The following is a 19,428-nucleotide window of genomic DNA, read 5'->3' on the forward strand; positions in this document are numbered from 1 at the left end:
TGTCTCCCGAGTAAATACAGATGCAAAAAATCCATTCAAGGTCTACAGTTGTACAGCACAGAAACAAGCCCCACAGCCAATTATGTTCATGATTAGATGCTTAAATGTTACAAGAATACCAGCCTTGACCAGGGTGTTAAAGATTCCAATCACTTTGCAAAAAAATTCTCCCCCCAGTTTCCCTCCAAATCCCTACTACTTCTATTAGAAACTCTTGGCAAAGAAACAAAAGAAAAAAATTCTTATTATCTACTCTCTATCTCCTATACAGGTTTCCCCCGCCATCCGAAGGTACAGCGTTCCTGTGAAACGGTTCGTAAGCCGAAATGTCGTAAAGCAAAGAAGCAATTACCATTTATTTATATGGGAAAATTTTGTGAGCGTTCGCAGACCCAAAAATAACCTACCAAATAATGCCAAATAACACCTAAAATAACAGTAACATAGTAAAAGCAGGAATGATATGATAAATACACAGCCAAGGTTTCTCACTCCAGGGAAAACAAAGCCAGCAATCCAATCTCTTCTTATAACTGAAATGTTCCAATCCAGGCAAAATCCTGATGAACCTCCTCTGCAGTGTTTTCAGATCAATAGCATCATTTCTACAAGGTGGTGACCAGAACTTCATCCCAGGTATAGTCTAATCAATACTTTATAAAGATGCAACATGACATCCCAGCTCTTTTAATCCATTCCCCACCAGACGAAGCTAAGCATTCCATATATCTTATTCATCATTCTATTTGTCCGTGTTTTTACCTTCAGGGGAATATGCCTATGAACCCAAGGCCCCTCCTTTCATCAATACGTTCTACTATTTAATGTAGATGTCTTCCCAACTTCTAACATACATCACTTGACGCTTGTTAATGTTAAATTCCGCCTGCAATTGCTCTAACATTCCAGCTGCCCTATATTATGCTATAACTCAAGACTTTCCTTCTCATTATCTGTAATACCACCAATTTCCATGACAAATGCAAACTTACGAATGGTACCTCATACATTCACCTCCAAGTCACTAACGTTTATCACATACATCAAGTCTGCCAACACTAACTGTTATGGTCCATCACCAGCCACAGACATCCATCAGAAAAACAGCATTCCACATCCAGTCTCCAAATTTTAGATTCAGTCTGCCCTCTTCCTTTGAAACCCGTAGGCTCCCATGTTTTGGATTTGCCTACCATGCAAGACTTATGTCTCACAAAATTTTCACGTAGATAATACCTACCATCAATATACTTAATTATACCTTCAAAACTCAGTGGAACACGACTTCCCATGAAACAAAGGCAAGCTGACTATCCCTAACTAATGTCCGTCTTAGAGCAAATAAATCCCATCTCAGAACTTTTTGTCAGTGATTTCCCCACTGTTGATGAGTTGTAGTTACCTGGCTTTTTCCTGTTGCTCTTCTTGAAGAATAAACTACATTTACTATCTTTCAGTCATCTGGTATCTCAGCTGTGGCCATCAAATGCATAAACATCTTCATTAAGGTCCAGCAACCGCCATCCTTCCCTCCCATAGCAGTCTGGCATAAACCTCATCAGGCTCTGGTGACTTACTGACATTTGGTTTCTCCACAACATCTGACAGCTCCTCCTGCTTAATGTTAACATCACCTAGAATATCACTGCCTTGTCCATGGGCACTCACCATATACCATGCTTCTCTCCTTTGTGAATATATTTTAAGACCTCACTTACATTTCCTGCTCCATCCACAAATTCCTCCTTTGGTCCTTCAGGGGACCCAAGCCTTTGCTGGTTACCCAACATACATACAAAATGCGTTAAAGATTAGTTTTTATTTGTCACATATGCATCAAAACAAACAGCCAAATATGTCATTTTGCATCAACAACCAACACAGTCTGAGGATTGTTCTTGGGATAGTATCTGCCTTAGGGTGCTTCTTAATCTTACTGGTGACATTTGATGGTCTCCCTTTGACTACCCGTTTTTTTAAAAAAAAAACAAAACTACTCTGCTGTACCCATCAGTCACCCATACCTGCTTCCTTTTACTTAGTCATCAAGCTGTCAAGCAGGGCTCCTTAATCTTGAAATCCTTGCCTTTCCATTTTACAAGAATAGAGTTCAGGGCTAATATTTTTCACTATTAAAAGACTCCAAATTGTTAAATGCTGTTTCATCCACACCCAGCTGCTTTAAGCTTTGTCAAGTCCCGCCTTGTATTATTGAAATGCGCCTTCCCCCAATTAACTTTACGTCCGTATCCATTCCATGACTATCTTGACATTTGGAGAATGATGATCAAACAGGATGCTCTCCACTGACATTTCCAACTGCCCAACCTCATTTCACAAGATTTATTCCAGTACAGCCCCTTTTCTAATGGCTCTATATATAGGCATCCGTTAGTCTCGTGAGACCATGGATTTGCGCCTTGGAAGGTTTCCAGGGCATTGGCCTGGGCAAGGTTGTATGGAAGACCGGCAGTTGCCCATGCTGCAAGTCTCCCCTCTCCACACCACCGATGTTGTCCAAGGGAAGGGCAAGGGCCAATACAGCTTGGCACCGATGTCGTCGCGAAGCAATGTGTGGTTAAGCGCCTTGTTCAAGGACACAACACTATATATTACCTCAAAAAATTGCACATGGATACATTTTACAAACTCCACCTCATCCAAACCCTCACACTAAGACAATCCCAGTCAATAATGGAGAAGTTAAAATTTCACACTTCTGTAAACCTAGGTTCTTACACATCTCTGATTTGTCCATATATTTGCTCCTTCATCTTGTGCTGATTGCTTTCGGGCCTATAATATATCCCTAGTGGTGATCACCAAGGAATAATGAATGGTTAAGGCCCAAAACGTTGATGTTCGTGTCCCTGACCTGCTGCGTTCCTCCAACTTCGTGTGTCTGTTAATAAAGTGATCACTCGTATTTTTAGGTTCTCCCCAAAAACTTCATTTGAAGACCCTTCCAGGACATCCAATAATGTCCTCCATAATCAATATTGCAGTATCTCCTCCTCTTTCACCAACCCGCTAACCAACCCCTACTAAAATAATCACACCTGAAACCTCTATAGCTTTGATTGTTAAACTGCCAATCCTGCCCTCTTTCAGCCACTTTTTTGTGCTTGCAATAACATTGTGTTCTCATGTGCCTATCAATGATCCACATTTATCAGTACTATCAGTCAGGCTCCTTGTATTGAAATATATGCAGTTTAGCACACCAGTCCTCCCACGTGCTTTATCACACCTCTATCTGGTCTACCTACTGGACTTACTTCATTTATCTTCTATATTTGCTCCATCTCTTTACCTGTTTTACTACCAATCTACACCCCACTTCCCTGCCAAATTAATTTAAAGCCTGAAAAATAGACAGCATGAGAGAAGAAACATTAGAAATATACTGGCTCATAGATACATACAGAACAGTAGCTTTCAAAGGAGACCTGGATAAATATTTGCGGGGCAGGAGAAGTGGAATCATAAATATTGAGAAAAGGCAGGGTTGGACCACTCTTTCATCTCGCAGAGGAGACCGAATAGTCCAGATCCTTCCATCTGCAGTACTCAAAATTAATTGATAACTTATTCTTACTTTTCTCACACTTTTGGCATAATGCTTCTTCATTTTGGACAGCTTCCACTTGATTCTGTAGTTTCTCCACCTTGCTGATCCATTCTTCCAGCTCAGTTTGATGCTCTGTGGACATTGTCTCCTTCTGGTTCTCAAGGCGCTGCTTCATCTCTTCCTCCCACTCCTTTTCCATGCTCTGATGGAATACAAAGGCTATCATCAGTACAAATAAATGAAATCAGACCTGCAAAAGCTCTTGTATTTTTTAGTATAATTTTTTTTTGCAGTCACCTACCAAGAGACCATATATAGCTTAAGCAAAACTGTTCATATTCTAGAACTAATATGGTATACCTTTATGGTTCTATCAAGAACTTTTAAAAGTTTACCTGGATAACAGGATTATAAACTTCAAGGTTTGTCCAAACCCTCCTTATAGCTAATACTACCAGGCCTGGACAACATCCTGGTGAACCTCTCCAAAGTCTTCACATTCTTCATGTAACGTGGTGAGCAGGACTGCATAAAGTACTCCAACTCTAGCCTAAAAAAAGGTTTACCATGCAGCCTACGTGCTTTGCCATTTTCATGGACTTGCTCCACAAGAGCCCTCTGTACATCAATGCTCCTAATGGTCCTGCCAATTTACTATTCAGGTCGACCTTTACTAATCCGACTACCTGTAATCCGGTTCCTTCGATAATCCGCACTGATTTCAAATTTTCCGCGCAACTGTAATTTCAAATTTTCCAGGCACCATACCAAACAATGCATTGTTTTGGTTGTGCTAGATCTGTTCACGTGTTGGCGCGCTCTTGTAAGCACAGACAGGCGATTCCTGCTTGTTTTCCTGCATTTATTAATATCACTTGTGAGGCACGGTAGTTGCGCACTGCCCTCCGGCATCGCCCGGCCAGTGCTCTGTTCTCTTCTGCTTATGACCTCAGATCAGACGTGGTGACCTGCTGAATTTAAGCATATTACTAAGCAGAGGAAAAGAAACTAACAAGGATTCCCTCACTAACTGAGAGTACAATGTTGCCTTTGGGGTAACTGCAAGTCTGTGTCCTTGCTATCGCTTAGCTCATGCTTGAGTGCTGGTAGTGGGTGCTCTTTATTTTTTGCCTGGGGGGGTATTGTTGCTCACTGCCGCTTATGCGCAGGAGGGAGGGGAGCGGGGGGGAACTTAGGGGTTCTAACATTTAACTGTCGTCCATTCTTTGGGGCACTCCTCTGTTTTTGTAGATGGTTGCGAAGAAAATGCATTTCAAGATATATATTGTATACATTTCTCTGACATTAAATGAACCTTTGAATCCTTTGACATTTTAAAAGTATGATGAAGTGGTTAGCTATTGCTTAAGGTGATCCTTCTGAAATTTGGCATTTACACTTATCCGGCACTCCTTGTGTCTCAATGGTGGAGGATTATAGAAGGTCGACCTGCAATATAGACTCTGATGACCTTCCTTGCTATCCACAACTTCATCAATTTTTGTGTCATCTGCAAACTTCATCAGACCACCAATTTTTTCATCAAAATCATTAATGGGTATTATGAACAATAGAGCACCCCACCTCTGATCTCTGAGAACACCACTGGTCACAGACCTCCAGTCAGAAAAAAAAACTCTCTACTACCATCCTTTGTCTTTCATGGCTAGGCTTAATCTGGATTCAATTTATCATCTTACCATTGATTCTATATGTCTTTAGTCCTCTGGACAGCCTACCATGAGGGACCTTGTCAATGCTTTAATAAAGTCCAGATAGACAAAATCCACTGCCATCCCCTCAATCTTCATTACTTCCTCATTGTCAGAGTGCCCACAAGGATATTCCCCAATAATTTCCCAACTACTGATGCACAGTTCACTGACCTACAATATCCTGGTTTGTTTCTGGTGCCCTTCTTAACAAAGGAACAGAATTGACCATTGTCTACTCTTTTGGAGCCTCATCTGTAGCTGAAGAGGACATAAAGATCTCTCAAGGGTTCAGAAATCTCACCACAGCAAAAAGACACATTTAATTAAACACAAACTCTGCATTAAACACCTCAATTTGCTACTTCTTTATGTGCTAAAGTCAGACCTGCTGATGTTTTCACTTCCATGAATGCATGGTTTAAGAATCTTTTGGACATGTATACGAATAGGAAGGGAATACAGGTGTCCCCCTCTTTTCCAACGTTCGCTTTACGAAACCTCGCTGTTACGAAAGACCTACATTAGTTACCTGTTTTCACTAACAGAAGGTGTTTTCACTGTTACGAAAAAAGGCAGTGTGCGAAAAAATCAGCGCACGCCCCGAGCATCCAAGCTCCTCCCCCGGAACTGCATTCTAGCCGGCTTTGCTCCAACAGTGAGCAGCCATTAGCAAGATGAGTTCTAAGGTATCGGAAAAGCCTAAAAGAGCTCGTAAGGGTGTTACACTTAGTGTAAAACTAGACATAATTAAGCGTTTCGATCGTGGTGAACGAAGTATGGACAAAGTGAGTTTGGCTTGTGGAAGATGACGAAGATGTTGAAGAGGTTTAGACATCCCATGACCAAGAACTGATAGATGAAGGAGCTGATGCAACTGGAAGAGGAAAGGATAACAATCGAAACCGAATGCAGTAGCGAACGGACCGAAAGTGAAGTCGTCCAGTTACTGAACGTGAAGCAACTGCGTGAGATTTTCGCTGCAATGATAAAGTATGACTTTAATTTTGAAAGAGTACGTAGGTTTACGGTACTGATCTGGACCGACATTTACGTGCTGGGCGGCACCTAATTAATTAGCTTATTTATTTCGGCTTTTTTCTTAAAGATGTGCTGGGTGCATCCCGGCTACCGCTGTACCGCTGCATTCTTCGCAGATCGGTATCGGTCGGCGGCCTGGAGGTTGGGGACCACTGCACCTAACAATCGAAACCGAACACACCATCATCAGTGTGCTCGAGGTTGTCTTCCCGATTCCGATAAGTGATACTGCACTGTACATACATTATTTCTACTTTATACAGGCTATGTATTTTTGTGTTATTTGGTATGATTTGGCAGCTTCATAGCTTAAAGGTTACTGGAGAGAGTGTTTCTGCTGAGAGCGCTTGCGCCGTGTTTCTGCTGAGAGCGTTTGCGTGAGATTTTCACTACAGAGAACAATGCGGCAATGATTGTAGAAAAGTATTTCTACTTTATATAGGCTGTGTACTTACCATATCATACCTACTTTTACTATGTTACTGTTATTTTAGGTTTTATGTGTTATTTGGCATGATTTGGTAGGTTATTTTTTGGGTCTGCGAACGCTCACAAATTTTTCCCATATAAATAAATGGTAATTGCTTCTTCACTTTACGACATTCCGGCTTACGAACCGTTTCATAGGAACGCTCTACCTTCAGATGGCAGGGGAAACCTGTGGACAGATATGGGCCAAATGCAAGAAAATGGGATTTGCTGATGGACAACTCAGTCTGCATGAACTAGTTAGGCAGTAGGGTCTGGTTCGTGCTGTTATGCCTCTGATCACTTCGGATGCACAATCACTCCATGCAGTCATCCCACTTTGGGAAGGTCTGAGAGCTATTCACTTCCTCCTCAAACCCAGACCCAGCCATTTCCACCTTCCAATAAATTCATTCCCCTGGCACAACTTGCTTTCCAATGAAACAAGTTCTCCAACTCCATGATAAATGTAGCTACAGGCACTCAGCAAACCTATCCTTTGTTTCAATCTTACTTAGGCACACTCCCTCAAAACTACCTTCATTGTGAGCCAAAGGCCTTGTTCCCATGCTGTACTGTTCTAGTGCTTCAACAGCAGCATTGATGCTGCTTCTTTCACTAACAAGACCGTAAGACACAGGAGCAGAATTAGGCCATCTGGCCCATCGAGTCTGCTCCGCCATTCAATCATGGCTGATTCTCTTTTTTTGAAAAAAAAAATCTCTTCCTCAACCCCAGTTCCCGGCCTTCTCCTTGATGCCATGTCCAATCAAGAGCCTATCAATCTCTACCTTAAATACACCCAACGACCTGGCCTCCACAGATGCACGTGGCAACAAATTCCACAAATTCACACCCTTTGGCTAAAGAAATTTCTCCGCATATGTTTTGAAAGGGCTCCTCTCTATCCTGAGGTTGTGCCCTCTTGTCCTAGACTCTCCCACCATGGGAAACATCCTTTCCACATCTACTCTGTCTAGGCCTTTCAACATTCAAAAATGAGATCTCCCCCCCCCCCCCCCCACCTCCAATCATTCTGAATTCCAGCAAGTACAGACCCAGGGCCATCAAACGTTCCTCGTATGATAATCCTTTCATTCCTGGAATCATCCTTGTGATCCTCCTCTGGACCCTCTCCAATACCAGCACATCTTTTCTAAGATGAGGGGCCCAAAACTGTTCACAATATTCAAAGTGAGGTCTCATCAATGCCTTATAAAGCATCAGCATCACATCCCTGCTCTTGTATTCTAGACCTCTTGAAATGAATGCTAACATGGCATTTGTCTTCCTCACCACCGACTAAACCTGCAAGTTAACCTTCAGGGTGTTCTGTACAAGGACTCCTAGGTCCCTCTGCATCTCAGATTCCTGGATTTTATCCCTATTTAAAAAAATAGTCCGCACATTTATTTCTACTACCAAAGTACATGACCATGCATTTTCCAACATTGTATTTCATTTGCCACTTTCTTGCCCATTCTCCTAATCTAAGTCCTTCTGCATCCTACCCGTTTCCTCAACACTACCTGCCCCTCCACATATCATCTTCGTATCCTCTGCAAATTTGGCAACAAAGCCATCTATTCCATCATCTAAATCATTTATATACAGCATAAAAAGAAGTGGTCCCACACTGACCCTTGCAGAACACCACTAGTCACTGGCAGCCAACCAGAAAAGGATCCCCTTATTCCCACTCGCTGCCTCCTACCAATTAGCCAATGCTCTAACCATTTTAGTAACCTTCCTGTAATGCCATGGGCTCTTCACTTGGTAAGCAGCCTCATGTGTAGCACCTTGGTAAGGGCATCTGAAAGTCCAAATCTACAACATCCACTGCATCCCCTTTATCTATCTTACTTGTAATCTCCTCAAATAATTCCAACAGGTTTGTCAGGCAAGCTTTTCCCTGAAGGAAACCATGCTGACTGTGTACTAAAGTAGTACTCAAAAATTTCATCAATTTTGCAGCCAATTTCCATGCCATTCTCACCTTCACACGGTGAACCTGAGACTTCCTCTCCCTTTCTGAACCTCCCTCACCTCCACCTCACTGGACAGGTGCAGCTCCGATACCCACTCCACACCCACAGACTCCCACAACTACCATGATAAGAAAGCCTATCAGTGGCCCTACTTTCTGAAAAGGCCAAGGAAATTCTGCAAGTCCCTGATGACCTTCCTCAATTATTTTGGCAATCACAGCCAATTACATGGGGTAATAAATGTACCCATTAAGCTATTTTAACATGAACTATTACTGACCTTCTACAGATCTGTTCCCATGAACTGAAAATCCATTTGTAGCTCATTCCAATATTGACGTAATGAGTACAGTGATATTATGATGCAATGTTTGAAAAGTGATCAAGTTTAAAAAGGAAATTGTCATTTGTGCAAAAGAAACAAAATGCAACACTCACAGTAAAGAGGAAAGCATTAGACATCTCTCTCTGCAATGGCATGAAACCCAAACAGCCTCAAGCTGTGCAGTATTTCATATAGTGTAGTTAAAACAAAATGATGATTTCGGGCCATTAGTTTCTATATTAGACCATAAGACATAGGAGTAGAATTAGTCCAACCAGCCCATCGAGTCTGCTCCGCCATTCAATCATGGTTGATCCTTTTTTTTCTTTTCTCCTCCTCAACCCCAGTTCCTGGCCTTCTCCCTGTAACCTCTGATGCCATGTCCAATCAAGAACCTGTCAATTTCTGCCTTAAATACACCCAATGACCTGGCCTCCACAGCTGCATGTGGCAACAAATTCCACAAATTCACCACCCTTTGGCTAAAGAAATTTCTCTGCATCTCTGTTTTGAAAGGGCACCTCTCTATCCTGAGGCTGTGCCCTCTTGTCCTAGACTCCCCCACCACGGCATGTGAATTATCAGAATTGTGAGAAGCAAACATGCTGGACAGGTTTCTTTTTCTCCAAGCAGTCTCCAGGTGATTGCAGCACTTTAGGGGAAGTTACATCCTTGGAAAACTTGCCTTTTAAACAATTTTCTATAACATGAAACTGCGCCACATGAACCTGCACCAAGAAATGAGGTGAAATAAAAGTTATTTACTTCTTTGTTTCAACACACCACCCCCTATAAATACTATAAGAGCAAATATATTCAGTATATCAACTTGTAACCTGTGAACTCTGCAAGGGTAAAGTTCCATTATCTGAACAGTCATAACATTAGGGTCACTTATAGGCAAAAAAAAATCCTAATATCTGAATCATGGTTTTTCATACTTGCAGTTTCTCTGATTCTTCTGCCACCATTTTGGCCTTCAGAAGAGTTGCTTCTCTTTCCAAATCATTCCGTAAATTCTCTAGAAACAAAAGTATGGAGTAGAAACATGAGTTCCTCTTCTATTTACTTGTGAATTGTACTACATAGTTTCGTGCATTATAACTTAATTGGTACAGTTTTAAGGTGAGTAGTTTCAAGTTTTACACCCGGCTGATGATTCAGTGAGATACCAGTGGAGTACTGCTCTTTAAAGGCTCCATCTTTTCAGATGCAGAGGCCATGTCCACATTCTTGGGTGGTGTAAAAGATCAGGACAGAAGCAGCACGATGATCTACATTTAACTCACACCCATCTGCACTAAAATGGATAACACTACTGATTAAGTTTGCTATGCATATAACTGACTGCAATTGCAGTAAAATTCCATTAATCTGGTACATTTGAGATCATGATGCTGCCATAGTGACAGATTTTCCAGTCTATTGGTTGTTATGCTACTAATAACTAAAAACACTTTTAATACTTCCTTTTTTAAAGTTATAAGCACTATGATAAACTTTCTAGTGGATTTCGTGAACTTAAAGGGAAGACAGTAAATGAGCTCCCAGTGAGTCAGATACCAATTGCACATACAGTATTTCCAAATAATCAAATATTATTTGTGTTGCACATAACAATAGTTCCCCTTCATCAATACGTAACTGGCCATCAAATACTTTGTTATCCCAAGGTTACGAATGATACAAGTTTGGCTTATCTTCACGAATATCAAATTCTGACAACCTCTGACTTAGCATCATTTAAGATATGGGAAGTTACATTTTAGAAGACCCAAATATGATCAAGGGTATAAGAAAGGTGACCAACACATCATCAGAACTGTTGAGTGATGAAGTGTTATAAAGATGTACTTCAGTAGTGGTGAATTAAGGGAGGTGCAGAAATCTGATGTTATAGAAAATTATTTCAGAACTCTCTACAATGGAGAAGATATGACAAAAAAAGTCATGAGCTAGGTAAGAGTCATGAGGGGGTTATATGGGAGGCAGGGTTTAAGGGTCGGCACAACATTGTGGGCTGAAGGGCCTGTACTGTGCTGTACTGTTCTATGGAACTTAGGTAATATTTCCCCTATTGCAACAGGCTTTAATGAGACATATGATAGACCCAATATTGCCTGCATTCTTCAAACCACAGATGACAGGCTTAGCTGCATTTAGGTTGGGGCAACACTTCAGCATAGTTGTTAAAGTTACACTATTACTGCTCACAGCATCAGAGTGTGCAGTTCAATTCTAGCATCCCCTTTAAGGAGTTTGTACGTCCTCCCCGTGAACATGTGGGTTTCCTCCAGGTGCTCTGGTTTCCTCCCACAGTCCAAAGACATACCAAGTTAGTATGTTAATTGATTATTGTAAATTGTCCAGTGATTAGGTTAGGGTTAAATAGATGAGTTGCTGGGCAGTGTGGCTCGTTGGGCTGGGAGGGGCTGTTCCACACTGCGTCTCTCAATAAAGGAAAAAAAATGCAAGGAAATATAAAGAAACAAGCATTAATTTAAAACAATCTTTCCTTGTATGTATATGAGGAACAGTAATTTCTGCAAGAAATTTGTAACAATAGCACAAATATGTAACCTCAAACATACAGAATTCAAACAGAAGAAAGACTGCACATGCTGGAAACTTGGAGCAACACACTAAATGCTGAAGGAATTCAAACTCCTTCATCCAATAAAATACTCTACCCATTTCCTGTTGGTGCTTCTTTAAAGATTGTTCCATTTGCTGTTGGTTTTGCTCCCTAATGCATTCCAATTCCAATTGTTGTCTGTTCTGCAGCACTGCCACCTCTTGGCGTCGTTTATCGTTTAGCACTTCCCGTAACTCTGAAAGGGACTCCTCCTTCTCACGCTGCAGGTTAGACTGTATCAGCTCAAGTTGGGCCCTATGCATGTTGTTTAGGCTTAGACGAAGAGATTCCAGCTCCAGGCTGTGCTCTGTCTGATGGAAAAGACAGTTCCTCTCAGAACAAGGAAATACTGAACAATTTATATTGGAATATTGAGAACCCATCACAAACATAGATACAGCTTACATAAAGTTACTTATTCACAGCTATAACTTAAAAATTTCGTAGGAGCTCCACAAAGACAGAGCAAAGTGGTTTGTTACATATATCAAAGGACTTCCCTGTCTTTCTTATTCTCCTGGCCTTTTGTTGTAAGTTCAATGTTTTTTCTGTGACTGAAGGCAGTAAGATGTAGCTACCTCCACCCCAATCACTTGTTATGTTTAGGGCACAGAAAGAATCAAGAATGGCAACTTGAAATATTTCAACATAACTGTGGCTAAAACTTTAGATTTTGGATGGGGGTGGGGAAAATCAGGCTTCTGTTAGTAAATTTTCAGCTTTGAGAGGAAACCATTAAATTGCTGGATACAAACCATAAAAACATGAAAGGCTTCAAAGACAGGTCAATAAATACTGTGCTCCCTGTGCACTTGTCTGGTACACTAACACAATTTACACAATTAAGTTTGTGAAAAATACATTTGTTAGAACATGCCTGGTGAAACTAGGAATAGATATATATATTCCACCTCCCTACACTATTCCATATACGAAGATGGTGGTAAACAGGAATCTGTATTGAAAGAATATCATTCAGGCAGCAAAACACCCTAAACACTGGACTAATCACAGTGCAATTTACAATGAATTAAAAGCTAACCTGTAAGCCTTTGGAGTGTGGGAGGGAACAGGAGTACACAAGGAAACCCACACATTCACAGGGATACATTAAACTTTTACCACTAAATCAACTTTTAATCTATTTATCAGGTTATTCTTGAAACCCATGGGCTTACTTTCCCAATCATTCTGCTGTGGGATTTTTTGTTAAATGCCTCACTAAAATTTACATAACTGCATTAAATATGATAGGCTCATCAACCAGCATAAGCTCCTCAGAAATAAATCGATACTGGATGGACTCTGCTTCCTCGAACGATTCTTTGCTCACTGTCTTTGATTAATCTGGGTCTCTACGAATATAGATAATCTGTCTGAAAAATACTTTTCCAATAATTTGTCAACTAACACATTACACTAACACTTTCAGTACGCTGGATGAATTCAGCAGGTCAGGCAGCATCAGTTAAAAACGATGAGTCGACGTTTCGGGCCAGAACCCTTTGTCAGGACTGAAGAATGAAAGATGGGGAAGGATTTGAAGAATGCTTGTAGCTTCAGTTGAAAGACCAGTAATTTGAAAGACAACGGGCCTCCTCTACTGTCATGATGAGGCTAAACTCAGGTTGGAAGAGCAATAACTCATACCGTCTAGGTAGTCTCCAGCCCCTTGGTATGAACATAGAATTCTCCAACTTCCGGTAATTCCCTCCCCCTCCCTTCCTCTATCCCTATTTCACTCTACCCCCTCCCCCAGCTCCCTCATGGTTCCGCCTCCTTCTTCTACTACCCATTGTTTTCAGGGCTATGACATCAATGCTTCCCTTCCCCCATCCATTTGTCTTTCAAATTGCTGGTCTTTCAACTGAAGCTACAAGCATTCTTCAATTCCTTCCCCTTCTTTCATTCTTCAGTCCTGACAAAGGGTTCCGGCCCGAAATGTCAACTCATCGTTTCCACTGATGCTGCCCGACCTGCTGAGTTCATCCAGCGTACTGAAAGTGTTGCTTTGATCACAGCATCTGCAGATTATTTTGTGTTCACAACACATTAAACTGACTGGCAAGTAGTTATTGTCTATCTGTTCTGCTTGTGTTTTATTTTAAACAAAACAGCAATACCACATTATGAAATTTCCAATTTGCCAGAATAGCCCCATGGTCAAAGTGCGCATGCGCCGGTCGTGCATGCAGCCTGTTACAGCCGTTCCAACTAGTTTTCTTACTTTTTTCTTCAACTTACGTTATTTGTTGTATTTTTTTTCCACCGTAACATGTTGAAGCTGCACCCTCTCTAACATGCTGGTGAAGAGTGTTTTATTTGGGTTTTTAGCGCTGGAAATAGTTACATTCGGACATATCTCACTAGAGGGGCAGCAGTATGGTCCCATTGTTCATTCCAAGGACCAGCTGATTGCGCTTATGCCAGCCGGTTTAGCAAACAGAGCGGCGGACACCCCTGCTGAAATCTGGAGGAAAACAAACAGGATGCAGAGGGGGATCACAAAGGCGAGGAAAGAGGACCGGGTCAAGACTACAGAGACTTATGAAGAAGAGGAGTTCGGTGGGTAATAAAATGGACGAGTTGACAGCGCTCGCCAGGAGTCAGCGAACATTTCAGGAGTGCAGTGTTATGTGTTTTACTGAAACGGGGCTGCACGAGGACATACCCGACCAAAATGTTTCCATGGAGGGCTTCCAGACCGTTTGGGCTGACCGGAAGTGCACTGGGAGCGATAAGCGTAAAGGAGTTGGGGGCTTGCTGTTCTGGTTAACAACAGATGGTGCAATCCTGGTTATATTACGATCGAGGAACATGTTTCTAGACCGGATATTGAACTTTATGCTGTTGGACTCCGGCCATATTCCACCGAGATACAACAATGGGCATAATGGAAGGTTGTTCCTGCCTGTAGCCATCGAACTTTGCAGCTCCTCCCTTGGAGGGTCAGACACCTTGAGCCAATAGGCTGGTCCTGGACTTATTTCCATCTGGCACATTTGCATATTGTTGTTTGATTGTTTGTGGTTTTTGTATTGCTATATTTATGCCCTATTCTTGGTTGATCCCTCGGGATCAATAAAGTATATCTATCTATCTATCTAAAGATTTGAAAATAATGAAGCAACACACACAAAATGCTGGAGGAACTCAGCAGGCCAGGCAGCATCTAAGGAAAAGAGTATAGTCAACTTTTTGGGCCAAGACCCTTCAGCAGGACTGGAGAAAAAAAGATGGAGTCAGAGTAAAGAGGAGGGGGAGAAACACAAGGTAATAGATGAAACCATGAGGAGGAGGGGTGAAATAAAGAGCAGGGAAGTAGATTAAAGAGATAAAGGGCAAATCTAATAGAAGACAGCAGGCCATGGAAGAAAGAAAGGAGGGAGGAGCATCAGAGGGAGGGAAAAGGGAATGGGGAATGGTGAAGGATGCATTAGCAGAAATTTGAGAATTCGATGCTCATGCCACCAGCTTGGAGGTTACCCAGGCATTATATGAGGTGCTGTTCCTCCAACCTGAGTGTGGCCTCATTGCGACAGTAGAGGTGGCCATGGATAGACATATCAGAATGGCAATGGGAAATGGAAATAAAATGGGTGGCTACTGGGAGATCCCATTTCTTCTGACAGATGGAGCGTAGGTGCTCGGTGAAGCGGTGAGACCTGATGTAGACTGGGAGATTGCTTCGCCAAGCGCCTACACTCCATCTGCCAGAAATAGCGGGATCTCCCAGCAGCCTCCCATTTTAATTCCGCTTCCCAGTCCAATATGTCTATCCACGGCCCCCTCTACTGTCACAATGAGGACACACTCAGGTTGGAGGAACACCACCCTATATTCCGTCTGGACAGCCTCCAACCTGATGGCATGAGTATTGATTTCTTGAACTTCTGGTAATGCCACCCCCCTCCTTTCACCATTCCTCAACCCCTTTTTCCCTCTCTTACCTTAGCTCCTTGCCTGCCCATCACTTCCCTCTGGTGCTCCTCCCACCTTTTCTTTCTTCCATGGCCTTCTGTCCTCTCCTATTAGATACCTCCTCCTCCAGCCCTGTATCTATTTCAACAACCAACTTCCCAGCTCTTTACTTCATCCCTCCCACTCCCAGTTTCACCTATCACCTTGTGCTTCTCCCTTCCCTCCACCCACCTTTTAAATCTACTCATCTTTTTTCCCTCCAGTCCTGCTGAAGGGTATCAGCCCGAAACATCGACTATACTCTTTTCCATAGATGTTGCCTGGCCTACTGAGTTCCTCCAGCATTTTCTGTGTGTTGACTGGATTTCTAGCATCTGCAGATTTTCTCTTGCCTGTTGAGAATAATGAAATCTGGTTTGATAATTCTGTCACAGCTCCATGCCTTAATGCAGACCTAGGGGCTATTTATAAAATAACCAAATTGATTACAAGACAAAACCAAGTTACCCCTTGATATAAGTTACCATCCAAACTACTAAGTCCAAGACAGCCATGATTCAAATAAAAATACTGGTCGAGATGAATATCAAATTGCCCAAAGGCAGCTGATTTTGGAAATTCAGCAAGTATTTTGCTTTTGTTAAAGCATTAAGACTTGCAGCTGAACAAGAGACATTTCCAAATTCTAATGCCGATATTTCTAATGATTATCTTTTACATAAACAATGGCTCGCATCACAGATTGCCATGGTTAAATGTAAAATTATATGTAGATAAAATTTCCCACATTTAAAAGCCAAATTATGTTACTCAAAGTATCAACAATCCATGATACCTTTAGCATGTAATATCAAAGAGCATAACTGTAGAATCATCTTCAGGTTCCAGAATACACATTAATTTGTTATCTTTCTTTCATGATGTTTCAACATTCTGGAATCTTGCTGAAGACTGATGAAATTACAAGGTGCACAACTGCCATAGCAGCTCAAGCAGCTCCATCGCTACCTCCTCAGAACAGTGTACAGGGAACACTGTACAGCAAACCAGTCAGTCCAGCGTTCAAAGCCCAAATAACATAAAATGAGTAACATCGGCCACTTCCATCTTTCACCAATGAGAACTCACCTGCATCTGAAGCCGAGCTTGGCATAACTCTGCTTCATGAGCCGTGTCCATACGAATCCGGATATCATCGAAAAGAGCCTGTTGCTCTTGAGTCAGTTTTGCTCGCTGCTGCTCTAGTTCTTCTTTGTGCTTATTAATCAGTGTATTCATCTCTCGATCATGTTCCCGTTCATGAACCTACAAGTAATAGTAACGATTGCTTACAAGTGTTTTCAAGACCGCTTAGATACTGTTTTCAACCACGAAAATCAGTTGCAGACAATATTTTATGAAGCAGTTATTGACATTTCCCTAGGACCAAACAGATAGAACACAGTAAACATCTCTTTGTTTTCAGAGTTTCACACATGGTAGGCAAGTCAACAAACAATAGTCAACATTCTTGGGAATATGTAAAAACACACTCACTCACTCCCATTACTTCTATTTCCGGTATGAAGTACAATGGTTTTCCTCAAATGTAACTTCACAAGTAAACAAATTCCCCAGCTATGAGCTAATAGCACTCGGTTCAAGTCTTTCACAACTACCAAGACAGATGTAGACAATTGTGAACAAGCAACGAGATTAAAGTTGCAGTGTCTCGTTCTGGCAAATTGAGCATGATATGGGAAATTGCAAACTTGTCCACTTTGGCATAACATTTTAAAAATAAAAGGATGAGAAATAGAGGTGAAGAGAGATCTGTGTACCTTTGCACATGATTCTCAAAAGTATGAAAGGTAATTGGGAAAGCTAACAGAATGTTACTAATAACCCTTTGGGAAATGAATACAAGATAGGGAATTATATTTTAGTTGAGTACATTACCAATGAGGTCACCAATTAAAGATCAACAAGCTGACTTGTCTCTTTGAGGGCATTTCTTTGGAATTCTTGCCCTCAAAGGGGTGGTGGAAGTACTATCTGGATATTTTGTAGAAAAGCAATGTAACAAAAGATTACCATGGTAAACGGAGGATGCAGAGATAAAGTTACAATAAGATCAGGATAGTGGAACCAAATGGCTCATTTCTACTGCTAATTTGTATATTGATATTGTGCTCCATTGTTCTCGTACTACAAGCATGAATGCCTTGGTGCCCTTAAATTCGACCCAAGTTCTATGGGCCCATGAGATTAACAGGATAGCAATAAAAGTGGCTGAGCCGATCTATTTTCAATTACAGCCAACCTCAAATTGCTCCTTTCCTTTTCTTGTCTACTCAAAGAGTCACAGAGTGGCCATTACACTGAAGGTGGCTAATTGGCAGGATGAGTCCATGCTGGCCAGGTAACTAGCCCTCTCTGTCTCCACAATCATTCAAGTCCTCTTTTCAGATACATATCCAGCTTCATTTTAAACACTGTAATTGAATCTACCTCCACTATTCCTAATGCTTTACAGATACTATTAATACCATCCCTCCGTATGTTTAGAGTTCTTGTTATACACCACATAAAAGTTTAGTAAAGGCAATTAATTAACCATCTGAAAGTCAGATACCTGGCTTCAGCAACTTATGCTAAGACCAACTTTCAAAAATAATAGAACTGAAACTTGTGAGTACATCAATTTGTAATAAAGTTGTACTTCAAAAGAAATTCTAACATTCTCTTGTTCGGAAGAGACCTAAGCAAAGTACACCATTGCCACAAGACAAGCATCTAAATAATACAACTATCTCCAATGAAGCATTTAAAGCAGCAAACAAAAATGCCTATAGCAAATCATCTATTTACACAGCGTCCCTCCTGTGGCCACTGAGTGCATGTTTGTGGTCTTATGCTGCTGTAGTCCATCCACTTCAAGGTTCAATGTGTTGTGCATTCAGACATGCTCTTCTACACACCACTGCTGTAATGAAAAATAACCATTCTATCACCTTCTGGTCAGCTTGAACCAGTCTGGCCAGTCTCCTCTGACCTCTCTCATTAGCAAGGCATTTTCACCCTCAGAACTGACAGTCACAGATGTGTTTTGTTTCTCTGCACCATTCTCTGTAAACTCTACAGACCGTTGTGCATGACAATCCCAGGAGATTAACAGTTTCTGAGATACTTAGACAACCAATAATCACTTCATGGTCAAAGTCACTTGATCACATTTCTTCCCCTTCTGATGCTTGGTTTGAACAAGAACTGAAGCTCTTGACCACGTCTGCATGCTTTTATAAATTGAGTTGCTCCCATGAGGAGCCACTGAGTGTACATTTCAATAATACAACCACCTCTAATGAGACATTTAAAAGAAGCAAGCAGAAGCCTACAGCAAATCTACATATACTGTACACTTGCCTGTTTAATTAACCCGATCTGTTTCCTCCTCTCACTTTCCTGCTTTTCTTGCAAGTCAAGTACTTTTTTCTTCATTTCTGCATTCAATTCATCTAACTAAAAAGAAAAAAATAAACTTAAAGGGAAGAGCAAAAGAATTTCACAAAAATACACTCTGCACCCCCATCAACACTTCTCATTTACTTCCAATATATTGCAAAGACAATTCAAGAAAAATGGTCAATTTAGCTCAAGCTACAAAGTCCTCACATTACCAAGCAGGTCTGCAAACCATGAAAGCATACAAAATGAAGATATACCCTTCTCTACATCAGATTCTAGATTAAAGTCAAAACATTCACAGGGCTATTAAAAACAAAAAT

General features: G+C 41.3%; 1 protein-coding gene across 3 annotated transcripts in view; it reads right to left on the bottom strand.

The window, feature by feature from the left end:
• The window catches only part of pcnt (pericentrin), a 232,774-nt gene that overhangs the window by 188,142 nt on the left and 25,204 nt on the right, over positions 1-19,428 (bottom strand). For all 3 annotated transcript variants that reach the window (XM_072261173.1, XM_072261172.1, XM_072261171.1), the window contains exons 8-12: positions 19,067-19,162; positions 16,790-16,966; positions 11,796-12,051; positions 10,047-10,126; positions 3,599-3,773 (exon numbers count right to left, since the gene is read on the bottom strand). In XM_072261173.1, the coding sequence (XP_072117274.1) occupies positions 3,599-3,773; positions 10,047-10,126; positions 11,796-12,051; positions 16,790-16,966; positions 19,067-19,162 (784 nt within the window). The remainder of the gene's footprint in view (positions 1-3,598; positions 3,774-10,046; positions 10,127-11,795; positions 12,052-16,789; positions 16,967-19,066; positions 19,163-19,428) is intronic.

This window comes from Mobula birostris, chromosome 6, assembly GCF_030028105.1.
Source record: "Mobula birostris isolate sMobBir1 chromosome 6, sMobBir1.hap1, whole genome shotgun sequence".
Taxonomy (NCBI): Eukaryota; Metazoa; Chordata; class Chondrichthyes; order Myliobatiformes; family Myliobatidae; genus Mobula; species Mobula birostris.